The 18069-nt window shown below is 39.2% G+C and overlaps 1 protein-coding gene and 1 long non-coding RNA gene across 2 annotated transcripts; one reads left to right on the forward strand and one right to left on the reverse strand.

Moving 5' to 3' along the window:
* Positions 1 to 375: 375 nt before the first annotated feature.
* Positions 376 to 5509, reverse strand: LOC136668256 (uncharacterized). Its single transcript, XR_010795484.1, has 3 exons — positions 5370 to 5509; positions 2066 to 2169; positions 376 to 1025 (listed from the first exon to the last, which is right to left on the reverse strand). It is a non-coding gene; the product is annotated as an uncharacterized lncRNA (long non-coding RNA).
* Positions 5510 to 5512: 3 nt separating this feature from the next.
* On the forward strand, positions 5513 to 12372 carry crkl (v-crk avian sarcoma virus CT10 oncogene homolog-like). Its single transcript, XM_066645657.1, has 3 exons — positions 5513 to 6651; positions 7479 to 7944; positions 10032 to 12372. Exons 1-3 carry the CDS (start codon positions 6341 to 6343, stop codon positions 10164 to 10166), a joined length of 912 nt encoding a protein of 303 aa, XP_066501754.1. The 5' UTR covers positions 5513 to 6340; the 3' UTR covers positions 10167 to 12372.
* The last annotated feature ends 5697 nt before the right edge of the window (positions 12373 to 18069 follow it).

Genomic DNA, 18069 nt, shown 5'->3' on the forward strand with positions numbered 1-18069 from the left:
TCAGTGTTTAATATTACCTTGTTTACATGTTTGGCCACTTAACTAACTGAAGGAGGGGAGCAGGAAATTACAGCTCACAATTTAAGACTATCTGGATATCTTTTGAAATCCTGCTTTGTGGAACATTTTATTTTCATTTTCATTCATTTATACAAAATTTTCATTAATTTATGCAGCCTCTGTAACCATTTCATCATCGTTCAGACTCACTGGGCACATAGAAGGAACATAACCTGGCCAGTGCACCGGTTCATTGCAGGGCATTCACACACTCACCCAGTCACACACACAAACCTGTGGACAATTTCACATTGCCTGTTCACTAACTTACACATTTTTTATTTTATTTTATTTTATTTTATTTTTTTGGGAGTAACTGGGACTGCTGGGAGGAAATCCATCCAGACACAGGGAGAACACACCGAACTAATTTTAACATTTAGCCAACTGGGGTATAATATCAAGTATAATACAGATTTAAAAAAGAATATGTAAAAAGCATATTTATAAACGATTCATAGAACCACATCTGATTCTATAAATGACTCTAATTTATAAATGTAATAACCAAAAGCGTCCTATTCTCTAGCTAATAACGAGTTACATTTTCCATTCCACTTTAAACCAAATGTAATTACAGCACCATTTAAATGAACACTGGGTATAATGTTTACAGCTTTAAAATCACCATGATACTCTAAATGAATTATGAATGAATTACACTGTGCAATTCTAGGGGAGAGCAGCACAGTGGTGAAGCAGGTAGTGTCTCAGTCACACAGCTCCGGGGACCTGGAGGTTGTGGTTTTAAGTCCCGCTCTGTGTGACTGTCTTTGAGGAGTTTGGTGTGTTTTCCCCGTGTCCGCATGGGTTTCCTCTCACAGTCCAAAAACAGGTAGGTGAATTGGCGACTCAGATGTTTCCATAGGTGTCAGTGAATGTGTCGCCCTGTGAAGTACTGGTTCCCCCTCCAGGGTGTGTTCTCGCCTTGGGCCCAGTGATTCCAGACTCACCGCAACCCTGAACTGGACAAGTGGTTACAGACAATGAATGAATGAACGAACTCTAGGGGAGCACAGGAGCAAAAAATACCAAATCCTACCTAGTATTATTTTAAAGTGGAATGGACACATTCCACTTTAGGCTGCAGAAAAATACAAAGGCTTTACTTTCAAATATATGTCTGCATTCAATGTATAATTGAATGTATAATATGTATAATGTATAAATGTTCACATGTCTTTTCACTATGTCTAATAAATAATAAAAACATAACTTTGCTCAAAGACTCCCAATAGTTCTAAAAACAGAGCAATAGAGCAATGTAAAAAAATTACAGAAACCAGTAGAGAAACATATGCTTTTACTGGTTCAAGAAAAAAATCTTTGGCACCTATTTAACATTAATTGCTGCATTGCTACAATATTCTTAAAGTAATGTTACCACAGCCATACTGTAATATATTAGATTTAATGTGCTACTAATATAAATATTTTCCCAGAATTAAACACAGGCTCCTGCATAAAACTGTAAACCACATTTACTGTAGTACCTCAAACACAGCAATTAATTGTACAGAGTGAGTCAAAAGTCGCAGGACACCCTTTAATTTCTTTGATAAACTACATGAGTACCTTCTCATTAGAGTACTTTTTCAATTGCCCTTGATCCAATATGGCGGCTTTCAAGATGGCGGCCATGTTTCGGACATAAAAGATAGGCCCCCTCCCCTCACCTATTACTTGCAGGGGTACTTGAATAAAAGGGTGTCCTGCGCCTTTCGACTCACCTCGTAGAACATACATGGATTCTTTACAGTGTATTTTTAGTGTAATCAATGGCTAATTATTAGTTCCTTCAATAAGTCTATAATTTGTACAACGCCTAAAATAATGTAATATTTATAATAATGTTTTTAAGACGTAAGCCTGTTGAATGTCACGTGGTCCACTTTGTGCTTTTTTTGTCTGAAAGGAGCAGAACAGAAAAGAACTTCAATAAAGAGAGAGCTTGGAAATCTGGAGTTTAAATACATTTCTCTGTGTAGCTGATTAAAATACTCACATTTTCTGTCTGAATCCTTGGCTTCTCCTCAGGTGGCACCCGCATTCCAGACATTGATAACGAAAGATATTGAAAACAGCTCCACTTGCCCCCAGGTCAGCCTCCTGAAACACATTTGGAATAAATCATAAATGTCTTCCTGCTCCCTTCCTAGTCAACTATGAAGTAGTAAAAAGGACATTTATGCTCAAATAGTGCACTACATATCTAAAATTATTCCATTTATATTCACAATTCGCATTCATCCCATTATATTAAACCTTTAAAGGAACACTACATCATATCTGAACTTTCAAATTAAAGCTCCTGAATCTTTTTGATGTGCTACTGATCTGTAATATTGGAGACTAGAGCCTCTACTCTGAGCTCAACATTGCCGAAACGACACTATATTTTAAAGGGTGGAAGGAAGCAAAACACCCTCCCTTTGCCTCCCTGTTGATTTCAGTACAATGCACTAAAAATAAAATACACAAGGGGGAATCTGGAGAAAAAGAAAAATCTTTCCTAGTGCTCCTTTAATGCATTTCTTTTGTAAAACTATAATGGCTTGCCGTATATAGGAAGTATAGGGATTTGAGACTCCTCCATATCAATCTCAAAATGGAAATGAAAATGCAATATGCCAATGTAGAGATTTGAAAACAGCTCTGGGAGTCATAAAGTATCTGCCCCTCTCTCCGGCTGAGGGGGAGCTGCAAATCTTATGCCTCTCTCAAACATATTATCAGTAAAACCTCAAAAATACAAAAGTAAAACGCACAACTACTTTCTTCCTTTCTGCTTAGCAGCATTTCCCCTCCGGCCCAGAAGGGGGTGAGAGCCCACTCCACTATAGCGAGCATCAAAGAAAGAGGCTGAGAGATTGCCACCAGCCATTAATCTAAAAGAGGTTGAGAGACAGCATTTCTGCTCAAGGGAGTACTTCATTTTGCATATTTGCATAGAGAACAAGGCAACAGAACTGTGATTAGCACTGGAGTAAAGCAAGGTTAAGGTCAACATTCACAAGGGAGACCCATCCTAAACAAATTAAAAACAATAGAGCTTTAATTTTTAACTGCAGGTAGAAGCAGGCACACCCTATGTCAGAAATGGCCCCTGTATTACTCACTATACAGTTCACTATTATAGGGAACTGAATTCAGTAGGGGAATGAGCAATATAACAAAAGGAGTCGTACAATATCTTTTGTGGTGCATCAATTGATTTTTTAAATACACTAAAAATCTCTGCCATATTTCAGACACTATCACAAAATGGTGGAACCATAAAATGCACTTTATAGTGAATAGGGTACAGTTTCAGACACAGCACTAGAGTCTATTTAATTAGTGTAGGACTTTAATAAATATCTGTGCTAAATCAATCCCATTAAATATACAGGGGCTTCTGCATGGTTAGGTGCACCTAACCATCACGCATAGGGTTAACCATCCCTCACTCAACTCTGGCCACAGAGCAACCATCTACTCACATACATAAACACACATAAATCCCCAATATATATGCAACAAACATGCATTCTGCACCCCAAAGTAACCTCCAAAAAGTCTGAACAGTACAGGGGGAGCGGCAAGGCATGCTGGAAGCTGCACCCATAAGCTCCAGCAAGTTCTGACCCCTTCCCAATCTGTGGCTGATTCAATAGTATTTTACATAATTGGTATCATTCATCCATCCATATGTTCAGGGTCACTGTGGCTCCGAAGCCTACCCGGAATCACTGGGCAGAAGGTAGGAATAACCTATCTGTTATCATCTGTTGTTAAACCTTTAAATCCTACACATTTTTTTTTTGTGGCCATGATCTGATCAACAATCAGCTACATTTAACAACTACAGTTATTCACTGGGCCCAACCCATGGATTACCAAACCACCCTCTGTATCACTTGCTCTTCACAGGAGTCATCAGGTGGGTGCCGATCCTCATCTGTTTTTCGCTGAATTAACACACGGGATGTTGAGTAAAGAGTTGCCTATATTTTTAAACTATTATTATAATGTTTTTTTAATTCATTATTCTGTGATTTGTCATATTCAAAACTTTATCTATGTCTGGGCATATTCCTCAAAGCCTGATTTCATTCATTCATTCATTATCTGTAAGCGATTATCCAGTTCAGGGTCGCGGTGGGTCCAGAGCCTACCTGGAATCATTGGGCCCAAGGCTGGAATACACCCTGGCGCGGGCACCAGTCCTTCACAGGGCAACACAGACACACACATTCACACACACTTTTGAGTCACCAATCCACCTACCAACGTGTGTTTTTGGACTGAGGAAGGAAGGAGGAAACCCACACGGACACAGAGAGAGAAGGAAACCCACACGGACACAGAGAGAACACACCAACTACAGACAGTCACCCGGAGCGGGAATCGAACCCACAACTTCCAGGTCCCTGAAGCTGTGTTACTGCGACACTACCTGCTGCGCCACCGTGCCACCTTGCCACCTTCACAGCCAGATTTTTTCAGTTTAATCAAGCCCAATGTACAACTTAATATGTAGAGTGTCCCAATTGGATGATTCAGTTTTTGGCATCAGCTGCCCGGCTAAATCATTCTTTGTGAAATACCCCCTGGGCTTATGCATTAATTTATGTAGTCCCTAATTTTTTTTCATCATTGATATATCATCTTCATCAACACATGTTCTATCGCATGTTGACTTATCATTCCTTTGGTTTCCTATGTAACTAAAATAAAGCTACCTAACTATGAAAGTGGGCAATAACCACCTTTAGTCATTATTATGAAAAATGGATTGGAATAAACATTACACACATCTTACTTACACAAGTTGCACATTTGTTGTGACTGTATCACTGCTTACGCACTTGGCTGCAGCTTAGAAGCCCTGCATTGCAAGTTGACAGGATTATTTTTTTAGGTTTATTACATAAACACTCGTTTTCTTTTAAGACTGTCTTTAGAACAGAAAAGTGCTATTTCAATGCGGAAAATGCCACTCATGATGCTGATTGCTATTTATTTATTTATACAAGAAATGTCAGTTAGTAGCAATATAAAACCATGATTTTCATTAAAGGGTGTCTTAAAGAACACTGATGAACTGCACAATTCCTTAGTAAGGGAGCATACACTTATTTATATACAACTGTAGGGGGTGTAGTGCCATAGTTTTTGATGGCAATGTTTTAAATGTGTCACACTATGTGTCTGTCAATACGTGATACATTTGCTGTAGAAAAACAGACATCCTGATAAACATTTTTTTGGTTGTACCGCAAACTAATTTCATAACGCTACATGAAATCTCTCGAAGTTGAACTTACTCTATACGTTCCATCTTAAACAGTGCTGCGGTTCCGTTCTGTCGCTTCTGCCCGATTTAAGGTGGAACGGCGAGTTCGAATAAGGAGCTGGCGAATGAGGAGCCAACTTGATTTCGGCGAGAGAGACCCGCCCTCTAGACGCCATTTCTACACCTCACTGTCGAGAGAGGACTGAAGCCGCTGGGTACTAAGGGAGTTTTTAACGGAAAAACAGAACTGAAACGGTTTTATCGGGGCTTGAAGGGGTTGCGTACGGAAGTGGGGCTTATTTAATAGTTATTAACGTATGATTTCACGGAAAGAAAATCAACCTGGGTATTAATTTGTATGTGTGTGTGTGAAGACGTGTAGCAGGCCGCCATTTTTTGTTACAGCTCCGCTAGCGTTTATGGATTCTATCGTGAGACTTAGTTCTTAAAACAAATTAATGCATTTTTTCGTCTGAAATATTCACTGGGACTTGTAAATGGCAGCTTGCGCTGTGTGCTTCACGGCATCGTGATGTAGACTGGGTTTTCGTGTCACTGGTTATGGCGAACTGTTCTTCATAGTGGACTGACAGTGGCTGAGAGCTAGCTGTGGCTGATATTGTTTCTTAAACTCGCTGCTACTTTCGCGGAAGAGGGAACGGAAAAGGGGAACTTTAATGGGGTTTCTCTTGATTTGTATCACTAACGGTTCGACTCATTTTTAAGGCGAAGCCTACAAACACTGCATTCGAAAACAGCAATGGTAAAGCAACAAAGTTGTTTGATGGCAGTGGTACCCTGTCTGTGAAACGTCAGGTTGGGGTTCAGTTCACTTTTGTTCAGTCGTTTTGGGTCCTGCAAATTCTAACCTTAGTTTATAGAGGGAGCTATTTGCCGGTGTAGCGCAGCTAATAACGTCATTACTTTAATTTATTTAAAACTTTTTATATATTGGCCGCTTTTTTTTCGATAGCTCCAAGTCTTATTTATTTGAGAGGAAACATGTCGTCGGCGCGGTTTGATTCCTCGGACCGAAGCAGCTGGTATTTCGGCTCTCTGTCAAGGCAGGATACGCAGAGCAGGCTACAGGGACAGAGACACGGAATGTTCTTGGTTCGAGACTCGTCCACCTGCCCAGGTGACTACGTGCTGTCCGTGTCCGAAAACTCAAAAGTCTCCCACTATATCATCAACTCTCTACCGAGCAAGAGATTCAAGATCGGCGACCAGGAATTTGAGCATCTGCCCGCGCTTTTGGAGTTCTACAAAATACATTACCTTGACACGACCACCTTGATAGAGCCTGCGCAGAGGTAAAAAAAATAATAATAATAATAAAATAAAAAACATTCTGAACCATCCTTTCCTCTCAGGTTTTGTGGGAAATGACTCAAGGTTTTAGTTTTAAAACGCACTGTTTACTACATTCAGGACTTGGATCTCATTTAATTTCTTATTCTCTCAATTCTCTCTCTCTCTCTCTCTCTCTCTCTCTCTCTCTCTCTCTGTGTGTGTGTGTGTGTGTGTGTGTGTGTGTGTGTGTGTGTGTGTGTGTGTGTATATATATATATATATATATATATATATATATATGTATGTATGTGTGTGTGTGTGTGTATATATGATATGTGTGTGTGTGTTACAAAGTGTTATACAGAATTTTAGTTTTAAACTCTAGCTGGTAATGTATCTCATATTTGCATAAGAGGATGTTAACTGTTTCTTCTACCTTTTTATAGGACACGTTTTTGCTTGACAGATTTCTTTAAACTGTATGTGTTAATGTTGCACTTTATAGGGAAAAAATCGAAACTATATTGCCATTTGTCAGCTCAATTTGTAGATGCACAGAGATTTCCTAATCATGGAATTTCTGTTTTTTTACATGTTTCCATGTAGTTTTTCATGTGTACATTTAAGAAGTCATATCTTGTTTGGCCTCGAGTTTCCCTTCCTATTGACCAGCAGTGTTAGAGAAGTAAAATGTACCAAAGGGGTGTATTAAATTGGCCATGATTATGTTAATGTGCTTGTATATGTGAAAGTTGATCATTTAAACTTTTAAATGTACTTTTAAGTTGCTTTGTAGCCCTGTAACAAGGTGTATATAAATGTTTGTAAGCATGCTTTGTTTCAACAGGTACCCGACCACAGCTCTATCCAGTGGTCAGATTCAGACAATTGGTGGACCTGGAGATGAGAACTTGGAGTATGTGCGGACTCTTTATGACTTCACTGGCAGCGACGCTGAGGACCTTCCTTTCAAGAAGGGAGAGATTCTGATTATCCTGGACAAGCCTGAGGAGCAGTGGTGGAGTGCCAAAAGCAAAGAGGGCCGTGTTGGTATGATTCCTGTACCCTATGTGGAAAAGCTGGTCAGGCCACATCCTGGACAACAAGGCCATGGCACCCGCAACTCTAACAGCTATGGTATACCAGAGCCTGCACATGCCTATGCTCAGCCTCAGACGCCATCGCCACTGCCCCCTGGTACACCTGGTGCTGTTATCAACCCATTGCCTTCCATGCAAAATGGGCCCGTTATGGCAAGAGCTATCCAGAAACGAGTGCCCTGTGCATATGACAAGACTGCCTTAGCACTTGAGGTAGGTCCTTAAACAGTACTTTATGCCTGTTCAATTTTCAGAATATCTCATTTGATATTCTTATTTGAAATTGTTTGATCTTCTCAGTTACCAACCTAGGCTCATACCTGTATTGACATTTCAGTTGAAACCTAGATTTGGCAGTAATTTGACACTGTTTTGCTGCATTTCCTGGTGAAATAAAATCCAAAAATATCTGCTGTGGTATTGTTTATTTACTGCTTAATTGTAACAGGAAAAAACTTGTCTAATCTTGGCAGTTGGTTTCTTTTGTGAGATATAAAATTAATTAAATTTTTACATTTAGAATATAATGTTCTCCAATTAATGGTACTGTAGGCGTAACATTTATAGTAACACTGTCAGTTTTATCTGATAACGCAGCAATCTTTGAATCTGTCAGGAAGTCTGCACTATCATTCTCAGTAGTGATGGGCAGCAAGGTTGATCTGTACCTATGACAAGTTGAGAAATTCTGAACCATATGCAAGCGAATTCTGAAGCAGCAGTACAGATAAACCAGTCCCAGAAATGCCTTCTGTCAGTCACATCAGTGGTTGTTCTGTTTTCCCAATTTCTACTGTACTTAGTACACACACATAAATAATGTTAATATTTATGATTTTATTTATTTCATGGCCACAAACAAAATAAAATGTTTTTGGCTTTTGGTGCCTTATTATTTTACCACCTTAGTTTTTATTTAATACCTTTTAATATTTACATTTTCGTGTAGTTATTTCAACTGTTTTAATGAAAGTATAAACCTCCCGTAGAGCATGGACTGTTTTGAGTCATCCTGAAAGTAATACTTTGCTGCCATAAAAAGTTCAGGACTAGTTGACTCGTGCTGAGTGGAATTCCTTTCCTTAAACCTGGCTATCATTCTAGCTGGCAAGTTCCAGCACCTGCTGTTTTTCAGCTCCATCAGAGAAAGAAAAGGCTTATTTCTGTTTATGCCAACATGAAGAACTGAATTAAGATAGATGGGGGGAAAAAAGTAATTGTGGCTGCAGGTCTGTTTTGCTTTTAGGATTTGGTTTTGGACACAAGTAATCTTTGAACTGAATCACGTTGGTAAACTTTACCTTAAAATCTCCCTTTTTGTTTTGTTTTTGTGCTATTGATTTTGTTTACAGTGCATGTAGATCTCTCTTTCAGCACATGCCCTCATTTCTCACTTATCATTCTGTTCTATTTGCATGGAAGATTGTTCCTGAGTATGACTACTGCTACTAACACTATGATGAGAGGCTTATCAAAACTTGACTCTAAAGGGGTTTTGGTTTAGGGGAGTGGTTAAGGATATCATCTCACAAGATCTTTCTCATGAACCGTCAAACCTGTGTCTTTCAGTACCGACACATTTTGTATGTAAACAGTGTTTTTACATGGGCAGCTACTACAAGCTCTTTTAACAAATTAAGAGAGTTAGACAAATACACAAATTCCTAGATTTTTGCTATTTCCAAAATGGTAACTTTTCAAGAGAAGGAAAAAAGATATTTCTAATTGTAAAATGGTTTAGGACCACTAAATTGGTCGATGTCCTGTTAAAATCTGTATAAATCTAAAAGGGAGTTAATATATTAAACAAAAATGGAGAAAATGTTATTTCTTGATGGTGGCAATATGTAAATTGTGGGGCATATTTCGATCATGGCTCTGCTAAATTTCTTTTATTTTCTTTGTTCGTGATTTTGTGGAAGATGTATTCTAGTGCAATGTGGCCTAAAGTAGTAAGCCTGAAAGTAGAGCAACTATTTTTGGATCTGTTTCCTTCAAAACTAAACCAAAAAAAAATCCATCAGGATGCAGAGAAGTCTTCCAAAGAATTGTTTCTGCTAAAGGCATGTCTGCACCATGACAGTATAGCGTCATGATTTATCTAAAATAGAAATTGTAATATTGTGCATTATGACCTTCTGGGTTGTACAACTAGCTGTAAGATTGAAGTTATTGAAGAGTAGTGAGTGCAGAGTGTTTGTGGATGGCTAGGGAGTGGCAATAACCTTGAGGTTAACTTTCAGCACAAAAGGATGTTTTGTCATTTAAGTTGTAAGTAATTTCTTGTTCTGTTTCGACAGGTGGGTGACATTGTGAAAGTGACACGGATGAACATCAGTGGTCAGTGGGAAGGCGAAGTTAATGGACGGAGAGGCTTGTTCCCCTTCACTCATGTTAAAATATTGGATTCCCAAAACCCAGATGAGAGTGAATGACCAGGGTCTTGTTCTGTCGGTACTCTCTCAACCTGCTGGCTGCCCTACGATGTTACCATCTAAATCGCGCTTGCGTGCTTGAGGCTCTGTCACAGTGCGTCTCTCGAGCAAACCATTTGCGTGGCTTTTGACTGTTTACAGCTCCAAACTCAAACAGTTCTTAATGTTTCTCCCTAGTTACAGGCGAATCAGTATTTTTTATTCTGCCCTAAATGCCCTATTATTTCCAAGCTATCAGCCATCTCTCCCTGTGCCAAGCCTTGATATGTGAGTGATGTGGTTCACTCTGTGACGCCTAGTCTTTCTCACCCTTTTTTATTTTTTTACTTTGATATTATTTCTGGGAAACTTTTGACAGCAGGTTTTGAGTGTTTGCAAGCCAAACATATTTGAAAGAATAGTATTTTTTTTAAAGGGAAGACAATTAAACCATCTAGAGTAAAATTGTCATTGGCAGACACTTACCCATGAGGTCCAACTTACATTTATCTCACTGTCCCTCTTATGTAAAGCCTACGCTGTGTGGGATTGATTGGTTGCTGCCACTCTGAATATTATGGTTATGAAAAGCTCTGATTGTGAAGAGGTTTTGCTCTTACAGTGACAGGTTTTTAAGTGAAATATTCATTCTCTTACATTCATCTTGATGTGTCAGAGGCTGTCTAGTGGCAGACTTCAGTGCTCCTTTGTTCTCCAATGAGTAGATTATGTGAAACTAGTCTACGTATGTAGCCTTTTCATTTGTGCCATAATATAACAAGATCTGTAAATATCAGGTGTAGTGTAACTTGGAGGCTTTACATTTAGAATGGTGAAGGGCTTAGCTGTGAGGCTTGTTGAAGGTAGCTTGGTGATATGAGAGTAGGTTTGGAATATTAAGACAGAATCCTTGACCTAATCTATGCCTTTCATGCAAGCAGGAACATTTCGCACAAGCAAACATGAGGTAGTGAATGCACCCTTTGAAGACTGGATTTGGTGTTTGATGAACACTGCATTCTGCCTTGCCTTTTCCTCTGTTCCCACTGTCAGAAAAGTTTAGTATCACCTGCTTTGTCATCAGCTGGTATTGCACATTAGCAGTTCTCTGCTAAAAGATAGTCAACATACAATGTCATTTTCTCATTTGTAAAATATTTAATTTAGTATAGGAACAATAGCAGCCAACCCTGCATTTGATTCTTTTTCAGCAAGTTTATTATGTGTTTAAGATAAACTGTTGTAAGATCTTTAACAGGTGATTTTCTAAAAAGGGATAAAATGCCTGCTGGTGGCCTCTGCATGACCTCCTGGCCAAGAGGTTACTTCCCTCTTGGATCTAATGCTGCTTTGTGTCATTTTATTTTCCTCTTGACTTTGAACTTATTTTTGAATTCTCTTGGTGAAATAAACCTGTTCATAGATTCTGTCTCCCGGCATCAGTGTAGGCTTTTTTTTTTTTTCTTTCTCCCCTCCCCCTTCCTCTTCTCTTTCCCTCCAAGCAATACACAAGTCCTTAATGCTCAAATAATTTAAGTTTTTAAAATGTTTATTTTTTTTTTAAAGACATTAACAGTATTACTGTGTTATTGTTTAACATTAGTAAGTATCCATGTGGTTTCCTAAGTTCAACATGGAAACTTGTGCCTTTTTGTTTTCTTAAACCATTTACATGTGTTAACACCAGTTCTGGTATGATCATGTACAGAGTGAGTAAATAAAATTTACATTTACTTCTCTTACTGGCCTGTGGCACACTTCTTATGAATGCAGATCCTATGCAGAGATCTGTTTTCTTGCTGAGATCCATGTTTTGAATGCCCCCCAAAAAAATCTTACTCATCTATTGACCTTCACAACATGTTAAGATGTGTTACTGTGGAAGCGAGACTGCTTGCAGACTGGAACAAGAGGACAATTATTCAATCTCTGAATTCCTATTAGCTCCACTTGTGATGGTGGCTATGCCCTGGAGAAAGGAAGTAATTAGAGTATCTTAATGGATTTGCTAAGAAAAGAAACCTATGCTCTGATGACCTAGAGAAACTTCTCAAGGATAGAGTTTGCTTCCTTCTCGTACGTGGCAAAAACTCTTGTATTTCAGTAACATTGTATTGGCTGGGTCTGGGTTTGTGTCTTAGTCTAGTTCATATTTGGTCTTCATACTGAGATAAAGGCATGTTTTCATACTTTGTCATATATATGTTCATGTTTTCTAAATAAAGGTGTTGATCTAGTTGGTTGAAAAAGCAGTGCTGAGGATGGCCCTCTTTCCTACAGCCTTATTTCCACAGCTATTTGAGGGCTCTCTGGAGGGGCTGTTTAGGAGTCAAGACGGTGCTTGTGGTGCCTGCTCTCCTGGCATGGACAGATAATGGCAGTGTGCCTCAACTATTTTGGAGAATTTTGTGTAGCAACTGGTGACAGAAAGGGAATGTGCATGGGAGGATATGTGCACTGCCCTCTGGAGGACACAATTCATTTAGTCATTAGGTTTGACTTTGTATCCTGCAGCTCTCCTCCAAAAATAACTTACCAGTGACACTGCAAAACATGCACCACCACGATTTCCTTAACACATTTTTTAATGCTGACTATAAACACAGGTTCTATTTTTGTTAAAACTGTCTAGTTCTGAGTGAGGTTTTATAATGCATAAACTGAATTATGTTTTAAGTATGTATGCAAAGCTAAGTAAATTTGATGACATGAGCGGGTGGGTTGCAGATTGTTTTTCTGCATGGATGATTTGCACAAACAGGTGCAGATAAGCATGACAGCATCCGACTGTGGGGCTGTGAATGTGGCTGGTGTCTTGCAGGCTGATGTGCACTGCTTGGGAGAAGCTATAAATAATACCAGTTGCACAACTGCCATTCACAGGCATTATCTTTTTTTGTTTGTTTGTTTGTTTTGTGGAAAGATATGTTCTTAAATTCAAGAGGCTGCTTTTTCTTATCTGGAAAAAGATGTTAGAGCAGTGTGTCTGAATGCAAACACGAGCAAATCTAAATGGAACATAATGTATTTTTATATTTTATTTGAATAACACTGCTTGGCTTCAAAGATGCAACTTAGTTGATATATTGTACAGAAAAATAGCTGATACAGCGCTGTGTGATATACAGCAGTGAAGGAGGCTGTGCTGGTGTTAGTTGTTTTCACATGGTTTCACACTGGCTGTTCATTTACTCACCACACATGCACCACAAGATTTTCTCGGAAGTTCTGAGGGGTGTGTTATTTAAAGACTGAATAATTGCATTCAAAGTGACCTATAGAGGGCATGCTGCAGATCAGTGCATGTCATACACTGGAGCTAAATTCCTATGGGCCTAAATGCTTTAATAACCCTTTTTTACTTGGTAAACTTTACCATCACCTGGTAAGTGTTCATTTTTAAAGTGGATGTATTTGGTTAAATATTCATATTCAGTGAAACTGCACATTCATTTGGGGGTCTGGAGCCTAACAAACCCCAAACTTTTAAATAAGAAATGTTTAGGGCTCCTCAAATCTGCAAACACAGGATTAAAAATAAGAACTGTTCTGATTTCACTTCCTTCTAACGTCAGGGGTGGAGTTATTAGAACTATATTGCTCTCTCATCCCAGTGCCAAATCTACTTTTATGTGAATGCAAAGGTGGTTATAAACTAGAAAAGGCACAAAGAGCAAAAACAAAACCCTTTGTGCCAGACATCCCACTCCCATGCGCGCTGTACTCTGGCTTTTCTTCGTTTAAATGGACGTGTACAAACTGGCTGTCCTGTAAAGAGCTGTTCAGACAGGGTGAGAAATGCGATGTGGTGCTTGATCCTTGTATTATCAAAGACCATAGACAAATGTTAGCTTTGTAGAAAAGGTGTATATTCGTATAAATTCACCTTTAAGACTGGAGGTGGGCAGTGGTCCAGCATAAAAAAAAATACTAATGTTGATTCTGCCATAAAACCATATACAACAGTGCTATCATTTTCTGTAATGAATGTAGACTTGTCACTAAACGCTGTTCTTCAGGTCTTTTTTTTTTAAAGGCATGCTATGGGCACTTTCATGCCAAAGACCTACACAAATGCTGCTACAAGTCCAAACATGAAGATGTGTCCAAAAGCACATGAACGTAAGGGTTGGTTGATGTAGAGTAGAAAAGGCAGAATCTTCTCAACAAACCACGTTTAATACAGCGCACTAGACACAATGACTGAGCAGGGAAATGACAAGTGTTTATTAGAAGAGGAAAGAGTCCAGGGTGGGAAAAAAAAATACAGGCTATGACTATGAATGTTGTAATCAGTTTTAATTCACACTACTGTGCAAAAGTTTTAGGAACCAGAGATAGAGATTAGTTTCAATATATATATATATATAATTAAAATAATTTTTGAGCTTTCCATACCTCAACTGTATAAAAGTCGGTGCCATTCCTCTTTATTAACTGTAGATGAATGACATTCAAACCAATCAGCTCACACTTTCTTCTTCTGTGACTACACTTCAAGCCAGTATGTGCCATAACCAATAAAACTTAATTCATATATGCCAATTAATTTTGGAACATCTCTATTAAAGTTTCACACAGTATAAAAAATAGGTGAGGTTGGTGTTTTGCCTGTGAGGAGTTTGGTGTGTTCTCTACATGTCTGCTCGGCCTAACTCTCCTCCAGTCTTCACAAAATCAAGACACGTGGTGGTAGGTTAATGCAAAATTGCTGAAAAGTATGAGCGACTGCGTGAGTGTGTGATGCAGTGTGTTCTAGCCTGCAGTGTCACCTTGTTACATGATAGCTAATGTGTGGTGAACGTACATGTGTGGACTCGCTTGTGGATCCTTCATATTGGTTCTTGAGGCGAGTCCCTAATGTTCCATTCATTCATTATCTGTAGCCCTTATCCAGTTCAGGGTCGCGGTGGGTCCAGAGCCTACCTGGAATCATTGGGCGCAAGGCGGGAATACACCCTGGAGGGGGCGCCAGTCCTTCACAGGGCAACACAGACACACACACCTACGGACACTTTTGAGTCGCCAATCTAACCTACTAACGTGTGTTTTTTGGACTGTGGGAGGAAACCGAAGCACCCGGAGGAAACCCACGTGGACACAGGGAGAACACACCAAACTCGTCACAGACAGTCACCCGGAGCGGGAATCGAACCCACAACCTCCTGTGTGACTGGGACACTACCTGCTGCGCCACTATGCCGCCCCCTAATGTTCCAAAGAATGTAAAATGCTTTGGGTGTCTAGAATTAAATGCAAGCTCTAAAAGTATGAATTGAAAGAGATGAGTATAATCTTGTACGAATGTGAAATGTATTGCAGATAGACTATGACTTTTGGAGGATGTATGAAGCAGTTTTTTGGTGTCAGTTGGAGTTTAGTGTTCCTAAACCTTACATGCCCTATTTGAAAGCCTTTGCTATTAAACTTTTACATTGACATATGCTGCTGCCGTCTGCTGTGGAAAAGAGGCCGTGCTGTGCGAGTATGGCTCTTGCACGCTGTAGGATCTGGGGCAGTTCAGGGCTCTGAATCAGCCTCAGGAGGGCTCAGTCATCTCTGGATGCTTCTCTGCCTCACCATCTCTTCTTAAAATGTGGAGTCAGAGTAATATGCGTTAAGACGACCCGTGTCATTTCCAAAAATCAGAATTACTGCTAAAGAAATATGTGCAGCCTATGATCCATATGTATCTAGAAAGGAAAACTTAATAAAATACACTGCCTGGCCAAAAGAAATTGTCACACTAATTTTTTGACCACCTTTAGCTTTGTTTTCAACACACAGTCGCTGTGGCATCATTTCCACAAGCTTCTGCTTATGTCACAACTTAAATTTCTGTTCAGAGTTGCATTCATTTTTCCCCAAGATCTTGTACTGATGGTGAGAGAATTGGAACACAGCACAGACTTCTCCAGCACAGTCCAAAACAATGGGATTTAGGTCTGGATTCTGAAGTGGCCAATCCACGTGTAAAAATGATGTGTCATGCTCCCTGAACCACTCTTTCACAATTTGAGCACAATGTCAACCCTCACATTTTCATCTTAGAATATGCCCAAAAGTCTATTGATGGTATAACCTGGTCGTTCAGTATGTTCAGGTAGTCAGCTGACCTCATCCTTTGGGAACATAATGTTGATTAAACCTAGACCTGACCAACTGCAGCAACCCCAGATCACAGTACTGCCCCCACAGTACCGTAGGCACTAGGCCTGATTGGTGCATCACTTCAGCCACCTTTCTTCTTACCCTGATGCGCCCGTCACCGGTGTTGTGCATGAACGCGTTCATAATTATTTATGAATGCTGAACTGAACGACTCAGTTTACAAATGATGAATGTGAGCGTCGTTAACTCTCGCGCGACTGAACACCACTTTACGGTATTCCGCATGACATCATCAAAACACTGCCAAGCAAGGCTAGTGCTAGGGGCATTTTCTTGAGCGTTTGAACCCGTGTTTGAGCACTTACGTGTTGAACCAGATGGGAAAACCACACTTTTTTGTGCAGATTGTATACGCCTGGTTAAAAAAAAAAAGTCCGGACGTCAGACCGCGGTCACACCGTCTGCACTAGGATTTCCTGTGCGCGTCTACATCGCTGTTTACGGTAGAAGGGGAACTGAGAAGCCTGTAGGAACTCAATTGGGTGAACTCGCGAAAAAACGCAGACCCTGAAAATCCATAAGAAATGTTTAAATCAAATTGTTACCAGACAATTACAATGTAGTCTTGAAGAACACCCCTAGGAACACATGGTATACTTTTTTATGTATGTTTACTGTAGGAATTAGGAGTAATAAGGTTGAAAACTCATGAAAAATGTCATATATTAAATTCTATAAAAGATTTAAATCTAGCTCCACTACAGCCTTTAGGAACATGTTCTCGGGTACCCAGGGTATAATATTCATATATAACCGCGGTCACGCCATCTGCACTTCGCGAAAACGCAGTCACGCCATATACACTAGGATTTCTTGTGCGCGTCTATATCACGGTTTACGGTAGAATGTGTGCGAGCGAGAGGGGGACTCGCAGAAAAGATATTGCAGATATTGAAAATTCATAAGAAATGAATTTAAAACATAATTCAATAAAGTTAATATTAAAAACAGGCCTGATTGGCTAAAAGAACGGTTTTCAACCCTTAAAAAGTCCATAAAGATCCATAAAATGGAGGGAATACAGTTTCACAAAAATTAAAATTAAAAATCAAATTGTTACCAGAAATTCTCACTGCTGTATTTAAAAAAATGTCCTCAGGTACACAGGGTATAATATTTATGTGTATTTACTGTAAGAATTAGAAGTAATAGGCTTGAAAAAAACTTCAAAAAACTCTATGGATATTAAATTCCATAAAATGGTTAAATCAAACTTTTACCAGACCACTCCACTGCATTCTTGAAGAGCATGTTCTTGTGTACTCAGGGTATAATTTTCATACATTTTTACTGTAGGAATATGAAGTAATATTATTTGATGATGTTTAGAGAGCCATTAAAGGGTTAAATCAAACTGTTACCAAACCATTCCACTGCAGCCTTGAAGGACATGTTCTCAGGTACCCAGAGAATAATTTTTATACATTTTTACTGTAGGAATTTGGAGTAATAGCATTACAAACTTCATAAAAATAACAACACAATTCCACAAATTGCAGAATGCTGAAGGCTATAAAATGGTTAAATCAAACTGTTACCAGACCACTCCACTGCAGTCTTGAAGAGCATGTTCTCGGGTACCCAGAGAATAATTTTTATACGTTTTTACTGTAGGAATTTGATGTAGTGGCATTACAAACTTCATAAGAATAACAACACAATTCCAGAAATTGCAGAATGCTGAAGGCCATAAAATGGTTAAATCAAACTGTTACCAGACCACTCCACTGCAGTCTTGAAGAGCATGTTCTCG

This window comes from Hoplias malabaricus, chromosome 15, assembly GCF_029633855.1.
Source record: "Hoplias malabaricus isolate fHopMal1 chromosome 15, fHopMal1.hap1, whole genome shotgun sequence".
NCBI classification, from domain to species: domain Eukaryota; kingdom Metazoa; phylum Chordata; class Actinopteri; order Characiformes; family Erythrinidae; genus Hoplias; species Hoplias malabaricus.

Coding starts and splice junctions, on each gene's coding strand:
- crkl (XM_066645657.1), top strand. CDS start 6,341: ATGTCGTCGGCGCGGTTTGATTCCTCGGACCGAAGCAGCTGGTATTTC. Junction 6,652..7,478: donor TTGATAGAGCCTGCGCAGAG/GTAAAAAAAATA, acceptor TTGTTTCAACAG/GTACCCGACCACAGCTCTAT. Junction 7,945..10,031: donor AGACTGCCTTAGCACTTGAG/GTAGGTCCTTAA, acceptor CTGTTTCGACAG/GTGGGTGACATTGTGAAAGT.